The 13,205-nt window shown below is 28.0% G+C and overlaps 1 protein-coding gene across 1 annotated transcript in view; it reads right to left on the minus strand.

Moving 5' to 3' along the window:
* Positions 1-13,205, minus strand: part of LOC107452602 (protein O-mannosyl-transferase TMTC1) — a 188,641-nt gene that overhangs the window by 72,215 nt on the left and 103,221 nt on the right. Inside the window, exon 8 of the mRNA XM_043054161.3 lies at positions 3,140-3,261. Within this exon, the coding sequence (XP_042910095.2) occupies positions 3,140-3,261 (122 nt within the window). The remainder of the gene's footprint in view (positions 1-3,139; positions 3,262-13,205) is intronic.

Raw genomic sequence — 13,205 nt, forward strand, 5'->3', positions numbered from 1 at the left:
TTTAACCGAAGTTCATTTATTTTAAGCTTTTGATTGACATTAAAAAATACATTAATTTAAAGAATGTGAAAATATTTACTTCTTACGATTCAAACGTTTTCTTATAATTTAGGAAAGAAAAAAAGGAAACTAAATATTCATTAAAGCTTTATAAATGAAACCAAAATATTTTCATTTTGCAAATTTTTTTTCAAAGATACGTAGTACAATCTTACTCATAGTTCTTGAAATTTTAAGCCTGAAATTAAAATCACTTTTTTTTCAAATTTACATTTTGTATTGATTCATATAGTTTATATTACATTTATTATTGTGTCATATAGCTACAGTGTTAAAAAGTCCTTGTTTTGTCCAAATTTTTAATGGCCATCTATGATAATAAATGCAGTTGGATTTTGTTGAAAAAGGGCTGAATTTTTTACTGCACTAAAAAATTTGCCTAAATCTTTTTCCTATACCGTTAAATGGTATGTTCTAAGTGGCCTATTTTAATGGCCACTAAATCATTCGCACAGCGATTCATTTTTAATAACGATGAAAATATCAGCTATTCCGCAGTGTTATATTTTTTGTTGTCAACACTTTATTGCGCAAATAGGAGCAGAGTTCAAATCCTCCATGATTTTCTGAACATCCCTTATATTAGCTGACTTTTAAAATTGATGCAGTTTACTGATGGTTATCTTTAACAGTAATATATTTTTAAATGAATTTTCAAGCATGCTTTCTAAATTTAATTTTAGAATCATTTTATTTAATTCTCCCATTTGAATTAAAAAGAATTTAAGAACCTTCACTTCTTATTTCTTCTTCGTTTTTTAAGAAATAAAAAGTGTTTATTGAGATACTCAATTGAAAAACAAGTTTCAACGTAGTACCAAAGCAGAATGGTTTGCAGCGTATCCAAATATCTTTTTAAAAACTTCTCCAAACAAATATTACCCCTTAAAGTTCACCTTTGGAGCTATTTGACTGAGGTTATTTTTCCAGAAAAGAAAAATAATTGACAAAAAAACGCAACTATTGCATTTTTCTTTAATTCTTTTTTCCTCCCTAAAAGATATTGCTACGGTTTTCTCGATGTTTTGACTCGTAAAGTCTGGCTTTTTATTCTTATATCTCACAATATTTTTTCTCTCTTTCTTCTTTTTAAGAAAAGATAAGTCGAAAATTTCGCTTTCTATGAAGAGCGTTCCAATATATTTTATATCAATCCATTTTAAGTAGCTCATTAGTAAAAAATAAAATTTTGAGGTTGTCTGTTCTCTTTAAGCATTTTTCTCTTTATATTTTCGGTTTTAGTGTCATCGTATTTTTATCATACAAATTTGAGTAAGGAATCTTAATGTATTTCTTGTTTATCATTGATTTTTTCTTATAAATATCTTTGTAAATGATGCATATTACATAATTGCTTTAAATAAATTTTATACATTACAGGGAAATCTAAATAAAATATTATTTTAAAAAAGCAGTTCAAACGTTGTGCTCATCATAATAAAGTTTTAAGTCTAGTATTTATGTAGACTGGATCACAGTACCAAAGTAGAATGGTTTTAAGCAGTGTATCCAAATATCTTTTTAAGAACTTCTCTTAACAGATATTACCCCTTAAAGTTCACCTTTGGTGATATTTGACTGAGGTTATTTTTCCAGAAAATAATAGACAAAAAAGCGCAAATTATAGCATTTTTCATTAATTCTTTTTTCCACTCTAAAAGAAATTACTACAGTTTTCTCGATTTTCAGACTCGTAAAGACTTGCTTCTTATTTTTATGTCTAACATTATTTTTTCTCTCTTTCAACTTTTTAAGAAAGGATAAATCAAAAACTTCGTTTACCATGAAGAGCTTTTCAATATATTTTGTATCAATAAATTTTAAGTATCTCATTAGGGTGGAAATACATATATTTGTTACGTTGTATGTACGTTTGAAACATTTTTAATATTATATTTTCATTTGCTCTGTTGTGGCTTACTTTCAGCATAAGGATTTGATTAAGGAATCTTAATGCATCAACATATTTCTTGTATATCAATGATTTTCTATTTTATCCACTTATCTTAAAATCTTATCTATATTTAATATATTCCTCATTGAAATCTTATCAATATTTAATGATGCACGCTTCGTAATTGATTTTTATAAATTTTATATATTCCTTGAAATCCAATTGGAATCTTATTTTAACAAAGCAGTTTAAACGTTGTGCTCATCATAATAAAGTTTTATGTCTGGTATTTATCATTTCTAAGAACTCAGTTCTTACTTTAATATCCTCAGTAAGTCATTAGTATAGCAAAGTAGCTTTTATTAAATTAGAAACTTTTGATGCTATAAAGTTTATTTCATTTTACTACAAAGTCAGCGTATTTAAAATTTTATTTAAAGCTTTCCATGTATTTTATATTTTCGGTATTATTTGTAGAATTTTTCAAACTTTAATTTTACTGCCCTTCTTTCTAACTACTTAAATAAAGTTTTACATTCCGTTTTACTTACATTTATACTATGACATAAATATAATTGAAGCCGATTAAGGGATTTTATGATGAATAATATACTGGGAATTTTTGTGCTTATTTTTAAGGCAATAATAATTATTTTTTAAGTGCATTGAGTGCATTCTAAATTATATTATGGGTTTGTGAAACTACTTAGTTTGACCAAAAAGACAAAAAAAGAAAAAAAATACTGGAAAGTGTGATAACAAAATTTATACATTACACATTATATTTATACAGAGTTTGGTTATGTTTTTGGTTAAATTCATTATAAAGTATGATTCTATATATTGTGTTAAAATTTGGTAAATGTGATAAATTTGTGATTTTATCATGATATCTTAGAGCATGGCATGAAAACTATTTATTTGGTTAAATTTACTTTTCAGTTTTGTATTTTTTAATAACTGCGTGTTACAAAAAAATCTAATTTTGAGAACCAGAATTCTGGGTAAACCACTACCATGTGAAAGGAAAAATTAACAAATGAATGGCTTAACTACCATATATTATGTTTCAATTAACCAGAATTATTTTTATAATTATTAACTCATCTAATTTCAGATTAACTACTCATCTAATTGTAATCAAGATAAAAGATTATAATTTAAGAGATGAACTATAAAAAGTACCTTGGAATATAAAGAACTCGCTCCGCAACTACAAACCCTACGGTGACAAACAAATTTGACGCTGGTAGAAAAGGCAACACAAGGATGCACCAAAACATCACCATTGATTTTGTTTCTGATTTCTGAAATAGAAGAAATGATAACTTTAAGTTCAATTGTATACAGAAATCTAAATGCCAATAATTTGTAAAAGTCGAAAATAGTTACAACAAATACAGTGATAATCCAGTTTATTACAAGATACTTGCTTGAAGTTTTAAATTATTTTTAAAATTTTCTAAAATTCAACGTCTTATATTTCCTATAACTATATTTTAAGCGAAAGCTAAGCTCGCAAGATAAAAGTAAGTCAACCCTAGGAAAGTTATGAATAACTTAATTTAATTTAATGTATTTGGCGTTTTAGAGGTATTTTTCTAACATGTAATAAATTTTAGCATTCTGAATGAGCAAGTCTTGTATTTCGGAGAACATCTAAAATTGCAGCTGATTCTCCTATTTTTAAAAATGACAACAGAAAGTTCATCGTGCTCCAGGAATGTATGACTGGTTTCATGAAATCACTCTATAATACTTTTATTGGAATGCCAAGTCACCTGCCATGAACTGCGGAGAGTGAGTAAAATGCCGATATTAGAATTTTTACAATTTAGTGTATTTGAAGCATTAAATTTTAAACTAGTGGTTTAAACTGAATGCGATGTTTCTGCAGTGCATTGTGTTCTCCCTTCCTAACCGAATTCAGGCAGTTACGAAGTCCAGAAGTGGCGTTATATATATATATATATATATATATATATATATATATATATATATATATATATATATATATATATATATATATATATATATATATATATATATATATATATATATATATATATATATATATATATATATATATATATATATATATATATATATATATATATATATATGTATGTATGTATATGTTGAAATTTTAAATCAAATATGAGAGAAGGTAACTATAAAATACCGTGGTGGTTAAGGGGCCTTCCAATGAGATGAACTTCGAATCCCAGTAATGATTGGTCGATACGAATTCCCCACCCGGCTCTCACCGACCACAATGCTGACGTAAAATATCCTGAGTGGTAGACGGATCGTGAGTTAGAGCCCCCTTGCCATCAGGTTTGGAATGAGATGATTTCGTGATTTTTCGTGATTTTCCTCTCCATGTATCGCAAAAGAGGGTTAGTTCCATGAAAAAATCCTCCACGAAGGCAAATTTTTTCCAATATTCGATTCGGGAATTCTCTTGTCTTCTGGATTGGGTTCAAAATTACAAGGATACGGAGTTGAATATTAGCAGTCGTAAACCCAAAATTGGGCTGGGTGTACAACGACGGTTATAAAATTAAAAATAAAATACCATTTATTCTAGTATTTCACCTTTTCTTCTGAAAGTGATTGTAGCGCAAATAATAGAAATTAAAATAGATTATCTTTATTTATCGATAAATATAGACGGTGGTTTTGTAATGGTTACTTTTTCAGTAATTTGCGTCAATTCCAAGTCTTATGATGTTAAAAGTATTTAGTATTTTAAATGCAAAATTGTCCATATTTTTTGCATTTATCATCCTCTCAGTACTAAATAGACACCTTAAGTAGAGAATAAAATTTATTTATTTATTACAATCTGATAATTAAAAATCTGCTCATCAAAATTTGAATGCGAGAATTTTGTAGTAACTGCTCTCTTTCAAAATTAACTACATTAAACTACAATTATTCCCCAAATTTGATACAGAAAGTACATCCCTTAGTAGTAAAAACAAAAACGTTATCTACAATATCTCTTTGTCTTTTTGAAAACTCGTAAGCGGGAATGCTTCAGAAGAAATCGGGATTTTTTTTTTTCTCTGCTTAACCAAAAACTCCAAAAGGTACTTGGCTGGATGCCAGACAATTACAACTCATCTTTCAAAACTCAACTCTTTCAACTCAGAAAAATCCTAAGGAAAAAATAAATTTCCTTTGAACAGAAGTTTGAGTCAGCGAGACTAAATCATCGATTCTTCAAACAATGTATCTGGCTTTGCTTTGCGGAAAAGGTGGAGGGGGTACAAAAGAAAGAAAAGTTGAGGAATGTTTATGGAAAAGAACAATTTCCATTTTACTATAGATATCTTCTTCCTCTGACTGACATTCTGGGATACGGATTTTATCTGGACTAGATAGAGAGAGGTATTTACTCGCCCTCTACCCAAGCACAGATTGATTTCTGGATTACTAGGATAAAAATTCCTCAGAAAAAGGGGAATGATGAGACTTAAGAAAATGGAAATGATTCGATTTTTCCCGCTAATATTCTGATTATAGATAGACGTTTTTATTTTTTCTTTATTTAGTTGAAGTGTTTATTGCGAAAATCAGTAATCTTTATGTTTTCCCATTTGTGGAACTTGGAAATCTTTTATTTTTGAAGATAATTACGGTCTACGTTCCAAGTGTTTATCCGCAACTCATTTTGTTTCTAAGTAAGATACCGGAATTCTTTTGGTAAATGAATTCGGGGAATGTTTATGGAAAAGAACAATTACTTGTTTATTACTCTATGAATGGCATTTAGGGTTAGGAATTCTATTAAGGTCAAAGATATATTTGTACTTATTTCTAGGTTTCTTTGTACTAGATAAATACTCCTAAAATGGACTTATGGTGAATTTTGAGCTGATAAAAAAATTCCTAAATCTTTGAAATACTATTTTACTTTAAGTGTATTTTGTTTGCCTTTATTTAATTTGTTGATATAATCATAATTTAGATCCGACGTTTATATAATATCTGATACTTTCAGGCAAAAGTATATGAAAAGAAATTTTCTAGTTGAAAAGAAGCTGCTCTGTAATTAAGCAGTATAGAGGATTAATCAAAATCTTTCAAATACTATTTAACTTTTAGTGAATTTTGTTTGCCTTTATTTAAATTGTTGATATAATCATGATTTAGATCCGATATTTATATAATATCTGATACTTTCCAGCAAAGTATATGAAAATAAATTTTTCAGTTAAAAAAAAGCTGCTTTGTAAATAAGCAGAATACAGGATAATCCGAAATTCATTTTATAGACCAGGGATGGGGAAACTACGGCCCGCGGGCCAACTGTGGCCCGCCGGCAGATTTTATCCGGCTCGCGGACAGAATTTTAACTAGCTGATCAGTGGAGAATATATCTACTTTGTTTAAAGCTATTTTTGTTCTTTCTTTTTTAACAAAGTACTGATGACCTTTCCACTTTCTCTATTTTTGTTCTACAAAGCATAAATAATTAAAATAGTTAGCACAAACAGCTTTAACTGGTAAAATGTTGAAATCAAAAGTTTTTTATAGAATAGCTGTAGATTAGCTCCAACTAGTATTTGTCTTTCTCGAGGAGCAGACATATGGAATCTAATATAGGTGAATTGTACTTCACATGAGGCTGACTACGCGTTTTAAGTTCCAACGAACGGATTTTTCTGTCGGCTCGAGCTCTAACATAATTTACTGCGTATGGAAAGATTGCACACATACAACGTCATTGTAAATAATGGTGAAATTATTAAATGTATAAAATGGCTACTGCCTTTTTGAGTTATTTGTAAACATTTTTTATCCCAAAATGGCAACTAAAAATCACGAAGTTGATGTAGAGTGACATGCACTCAATGATGAATTGACTTTATTTTATTTCAGAAGTTTTTACTCGGCCCACCAAACTTTTTTTTCTAGATTTTTGGCCCACGACCAAAAAAGTTTGCCCATCCCTGTTACAGACTGTCTGTCATCCAAATATTTCGAAATACTCATTGAGTTTTTTTCTGATAGCCGGCCTGGTTGTTGAGTGGTCAACGTTCCTGATAGCAATGGCAATGGTTGCGGATTCAAATCCCGCTCAGGGCATGGATGTTTCTCTTCGTGTATTATCCTCAGTTGTGTGATGCATGAATATGGCCCACCCTGCGATTGGATCTAAGGCAGTATCTCGTAGGTGACTTAGGTTCGCATGCACCTAGCAGATATTGCTAAATATGCAACAATTCCCGCATCTTCAGAGACAATACCTAATAATAATTCTAATTTCCTAATAATAATAATAATAATGATAATAATAATTCAATACCTGCTGTTAGGAAAAAAAAACGTGTTTTGTGACTATGCCTCAAAAAACTTTGTTTAGATTATAAATTCAATAAACATATATATTATAAAAAGGTAATTAATATAAGGAATTGAAGCACCTTTAATAGTGAATAAAATAAATTAATAATATCAGTATAATAATACTTTCAAATTAATTTTAATACTTAGACTAGAATGAGACAAATTCCATAATACTATCAACTGTTAAACGGAATGCTTACCGACATTTTAAAATGCAGAAAATTCTGAATTGTTTTATAAGCATTCTCGTACTGTTTCCCTACATTAAACTAGATAAATTATTAATATCAAAGAATCAATCAGGAAGTAATAACCTGTTAAATACATAGTTACTTGAGATAATTGAAAAATCTAGTATAACTCTAGAAATATGTGCATTAAAATCTCACGTAATAAGTTGAAAAATAAACTTGCAATTAACATGTAATTGTCATCCAATTATGTTTCATAAAATTTAAAAAGCCAGTTTTATCCACTTTAAGAAGTTCAGATTCACTAAAACACGCTACTGCTTATTTTTGAATTATGTCTAGAAATAATTTGAACTAGCAATTTTCGGACTTTAGTATTCATTGAAACTGAAAGAAGTCATTATTTTGCTCAGACGTTTGAAGATAACTTTAAGTATACACTTTAAAAACTTCCGGATCAAATTACGGTAAAAAGCACCGGCAATTTTTACCGTAAAATCCATTTTACTGAAACATGCTATTATCCCGGTAAACGTACCGTCATTTTTGTAGTAATAATTAACATAGAATCATTGAATCCCTGTAATTAAATAAATATTACTGCTAAAATACTATCTATACTATATGTATAATGCTATCCATTAAAAATGAATTTTGCGGAGGAATAGATTTTGCGAAGGAGGAACCCAATGGTCATACCGTAACTTGATCAGGAATTTCTTACAATGTACAACAAAATGGTATAACTTCTATTGTGATTTTTATATTAACAGAGCGCAAATAGCAACACGCCATACTTATATAATAAGTCTTGGAGGTAAAACACAAGCTACACTGAAATGTTCAGTTTCACGATTAAAAGAACTACACTTGTGTCAAACAATAAATATTGGAAGTAAAAGATAAGTTGTCCAAAATTTTGAGTTCATGACTATCAATGTTTAACTCCGTAGCCTTGTAATTTTGAACCCGATCCTGAAGACAAATAGGGAACTCCTGGATCAAGTTTTGGGCGAAATTTTCCTTCGTGGAAGACTTTTTGATGGAAATAACATGCACCTGCACTACATGGAGAGGAAAACCACGGAAATCTCCCACGATTAGCCTGGTGGCAAGGAGACTTAAACCCCTAATCCGTCAACCACTGATGACATTTTACGTCAGCACTGTGTTCGGTCATAACTGGGTACAGAACTCATATCGACCAGCCATCAGTGGGATTCGAACTCGGTCACCTTATTGGGAGGCGAGAGTTTTATCCTCTGTGCTGCCACGGCTTTAGTCTAAGAGATTAAAAAAGATTGAATTCAAACAAGTCTCTGATACAAAAAGTTTGCCGTACTCTTTCAAGAAGTTTTGAAAGTAAAAAGTACGCTATAATCAAACAATCATTTGAAATAATAAAAGTGATATCTTGAAAACATTAAACAACTATCGCAAAATGTGGTTAGTATAATGTTGCATTAGGCGTTAACCATCAATTATAATAATGTATTAACATGTTACAGCGAACAAAGAAATCAAATATCAATACAAAGAATATTTTTTATACTAGCGATTTATTGGAAAACCATTGCAAGGATATCAAAAATAGATATATTTGTAATCCATTGCCTTTCTGATAGCATACCTCTGGCGTCGTAAAATAGCGATTTGTAGCCATTGATAGATTACTAGGTTAAAAAACTCCATTTTTTTGTATTCTTTGAAGGAAGTAATGAGAAGTAAATGATTCCGGGTTAAACAAAAATGAAGCCACACTATTAGAGTGACTACAAAATACAATATTTCAGTATACACATAAATTACAAAAAAATGAGAAAGGAGAAAGATTTTATAGATATTTCTACTCTGGTTATTGGTAGTTAACATATTTTCTTCAATAAAGCAGTTATCAAGATTAAATTGAAATTAAAGGTGTTAAAAGTGAATAAAAAGTGTTATTTTTTTCCCTAAAGAGCTTGAATGAGAACTATTATAAAAATAATATACAGGATAATAAAAATGAGAGACAGGATAATAAAAATTATGCTTAAACTAAAATCAAACAACAGTGTTGAAGTTGCTGCAACTTACAATAATTTTCAATATATGCCAAGTACCCAAACGAAAAAGATTTTATAGACATCTATGTCTTGTTTATTGAAAAAAATAATTATCTATTAAACTAATTATATAGACATTTCTTTTATCAAGCAGCAATTTACTTTAAATAAATATTAAAAACTGCCTTTGCAAGTGAAATAATGAGAGAAACGTTTGTTTAAGCATTGGCTTAGCATTAATTTGCTCATAATTTTGCTTAGAATATTTTGCTTAGAAAGTTATAAATAGCCCACTGATGTATGAAAAATTATTAAAATAAAAATAATACTTAAAAATATGAATGAATTCTCATAACATATTAAGCCAATGTGTTTCTAGTTTATTGTATTATTCTTTTTTTTTTTGAAAATATATTTGCCAAATTAAAACGTAATATATAATTATTCAAACTCTTTCCAACTTGCCAATTTAACGACTTTAAAATGCGTGAGGCTATTAAAAATACAAAATTAATTTCTGAATGTATTATATTTTCATTTTAGGAATCCATTTTCTTCTAGGTGTTCCTCAATTACATACCTAAATAGTTTAGAATCCTTCTCTGAAATGACGCCAAAAAAGTGAGAAGAAAACAAAAACTCTATCGAAATACCAACGAGGTCTAGTTTGACTGCCAGAGGAGTTGAAAAGTGATTATTGGGAACACCTCTTAGCTTCATTAAGTAGTCAAACTGGTTTTACAATTTTTCATTCTGCATTCCTCAGCTGCGATACGATAGATTTTCGCAACGTTTTTGTTTTTCTCTTTCTTAGATATTAGTGTGCGACGCTTAATGTGCATACTTTCTTTATCATTTTTGGTAAGTTGTATAGTTAGATGGTACTTTTATTTTACTTCATAACCAGCATTTAACGGCCCTCCCAATTCTGAGTTTACGACTATCAATGTTCAATTTCGTAGTCTTGTAATTTTGAACACAACCCAGAAGACAAGGGAACTCCTGGATCAAGCATTGGGACGAAACTTTTGAGGAGGAATTTTTAATGGAAAATAAAGGCATTTACTTCACAAGGGGTGGGAAATAATGAAAACCTCCCATGGTTAGCCCGATGGCAAAGGGTACGATGGTCATAACGTAAAACTTTTTTTTTTTAAAATGATGAAATTTACGAAGACACTGTATGTCTGTGTATATTAATAAAATTAGATAATAATTAGTCGACATTTACGGTGTATGCTCCTTAAATTATGCTAAGTCTGACTTACCCATTAAAAGATTGAAATATAAACTAAAAATAATAAATTAATTAAATCCCTGATTTATTTCATTTATATCCGCATCATGAGAGGTACATGAAGTTATAAGTAATAATTTAAAGCTATCAAAAGATTCAATAGTTTTAAACCATCAAGAAATGAATTATACACAAGGGAAATCAGTTGATATACTGCAAAAGATTAGAAAAAGAATATGTATCTTACCTTTTTCCAGAATAGAATTAGTTTTCTATGAAAACATAATTTTTCTGAGGAAAGGAATAAATTTTGTAACTGTATGCATGAAAAACGTAAAATGATGTTCCATCTCGACTAGCTCAAATATTAAGTAAATATCTTAGATAAATCAAATTCAAATTTAACAATAACAAAAACGCAATAAAAGTATTAAATCAAATAAATTTTAAAATAGAACAACTGCTAAAAGACAATTTGCATTTTGATTGAAAAATTAAGTTTCTTATTACTATAAAAATATGTCAATAAAAATTTTGAACTTTTGAATCACTTATTAAAATCGTTAGTCTAAATTGTACAACATAAAGAGATTTTTTTTAAAAATATGTATAAAAAAACTGACTTTTAGACTTAACGGTGGACTTTTAGACTTCACACTATTTTTATTATTTTATTAATTTTAGTCAAAATAAGTGAAACATATACCATTTAGCAAACAATAATGCGTTAAATTTGCACTTACTTGCCTTTATTTAAATCTAAAAGAAACAGTTTTTCCTCATTGAAATTTTTTTAATTTGAAAAATCATTTATTGGTAAATATTTGAATATAAATGAAATTTTTTTCGAATCACATTTTTTTTTTTTTTGGATTTTATTTCTTGCTACAAATATAATTCCTATAATCCAAAAATTTTCAGTAACTATTAGATTATTTTTTATAATTAAAAAAATACTAAAACATGTTTTTGCTTGTAATTAAAGCGTTAGAAAAATATATCTATATAAAAGTGACACTGGTGTCGTATATGTGTTAAAGGGTAGAAAAAAATATTTCTTAGTTTTATGATATTGCTTATTAAAACCTATATGGTAATGATAGAAAATTATGATTTAAATAATACAAAACGAAACAGTGTAAGTCTGAGTAAAATTGGAATTTAAATTTTCAGAAATAGTTCATTCGTCGAAGAAAGGGGACTCTTAACAGAAAAATGAACGTTTTAAAATTTCACCGACATTGCTTTTTTGATAATTTCAATTTTCTTCTCTCTGCATAATTTTTTTAATGATTCAACCGGTTTTATCAGCGTCTTTCTCCCAGTTAACTAAATAAAATGATCCTTCATTGTAATGATTTTATTGATACGATTTTGATAAAAATTTATGCTTGTATCTAATAATTCAAACTAAGTGCAAATCAATAATCGTTTTCTACTTTAGTACTAAGAAACATATATTGAAACATTAAACTTAAAAAACTAAATCTTTAAAGCTAAATGCGTATGGCATATGTTTAATTAAATATTTTCATTTAAGATTTTATCTGTGCATATTTTAGCTTCTTCATTTACCAACAATATTTTTTCATTAAAATTATTAAAGCTTGATTTACACTGGTGAAAAAGTTAAGCATAATTTTACACATAAGTATATTACTTTGAAATGCTTCTTCCATTGTAAAATCCTATTTTTGGTTCGTTTGTAAGCCTGCATTTCTCAAGCGTTTGAAATGTTTTTCTATTCCCATTATAACTTTTTATATATATATATATATATATATATATATATATATATATATATATATATATATGAGCTGATAACGAGATAATATCTTTTCATTATTTTATTTTCCCGACCTTAAATCTTTTTTTAATAATTCTTTTATAATTTCTTTCTAATAATTTTTTTTTAAATATTTTATTTTAATATTTTTTTTCTTTTTCGCTTTTCATTAATCTTTATTATATTTTTTCCATGTTTTATCTGTATTATTAACTTATTTCATGAGTTCTATATACTTGCAGTTTATGCGCAGTTTTTAAAACTTATTATTATCTTTCTTTGTTTTCTTCGTCAGTCTCTTTTCTCTTTTTATCCCTTTTGTCTTTATTGTGCTCTCTCTCTATATATATATTTTAAATTATAACTGGAATACGAAAATAAATTAAGAAAACCATTCAATATTAAAAATTAGAAATTATTATTTGTTAAGACTAAAATATTTTTTGAACAGTGGTTTCAAATTCAGTGGTTTCAATTCTATTTTAATCTAAAAAATCTATAAGTTATCTATCTATTTCAATTTTAGTAAAAAATATCCTAAAACTCTTTGATGGTTTTTATTATAAATTTATTTAATATCCTCAAAAATGATCTTATTTGATTATTAAGTATTATATCGAATAAAAGTGAAATA

The sequence above is a fragment of the Parasteatoda tepidariorum genome, chromosome 11, assembly GCF_982258835.1.
Source record: "Parasteatoda tepidariorum strain Cologne lab strain chromosome 11, Ptep-v5.0, whole genome shotgun sequence".
Lineage (NCBI taxonomy): Eukaryota > Metazoa > Arthropoda > Arachnida > Araneae > Theridiidae > Parasteatoda > Parasteatoda tepidariorum.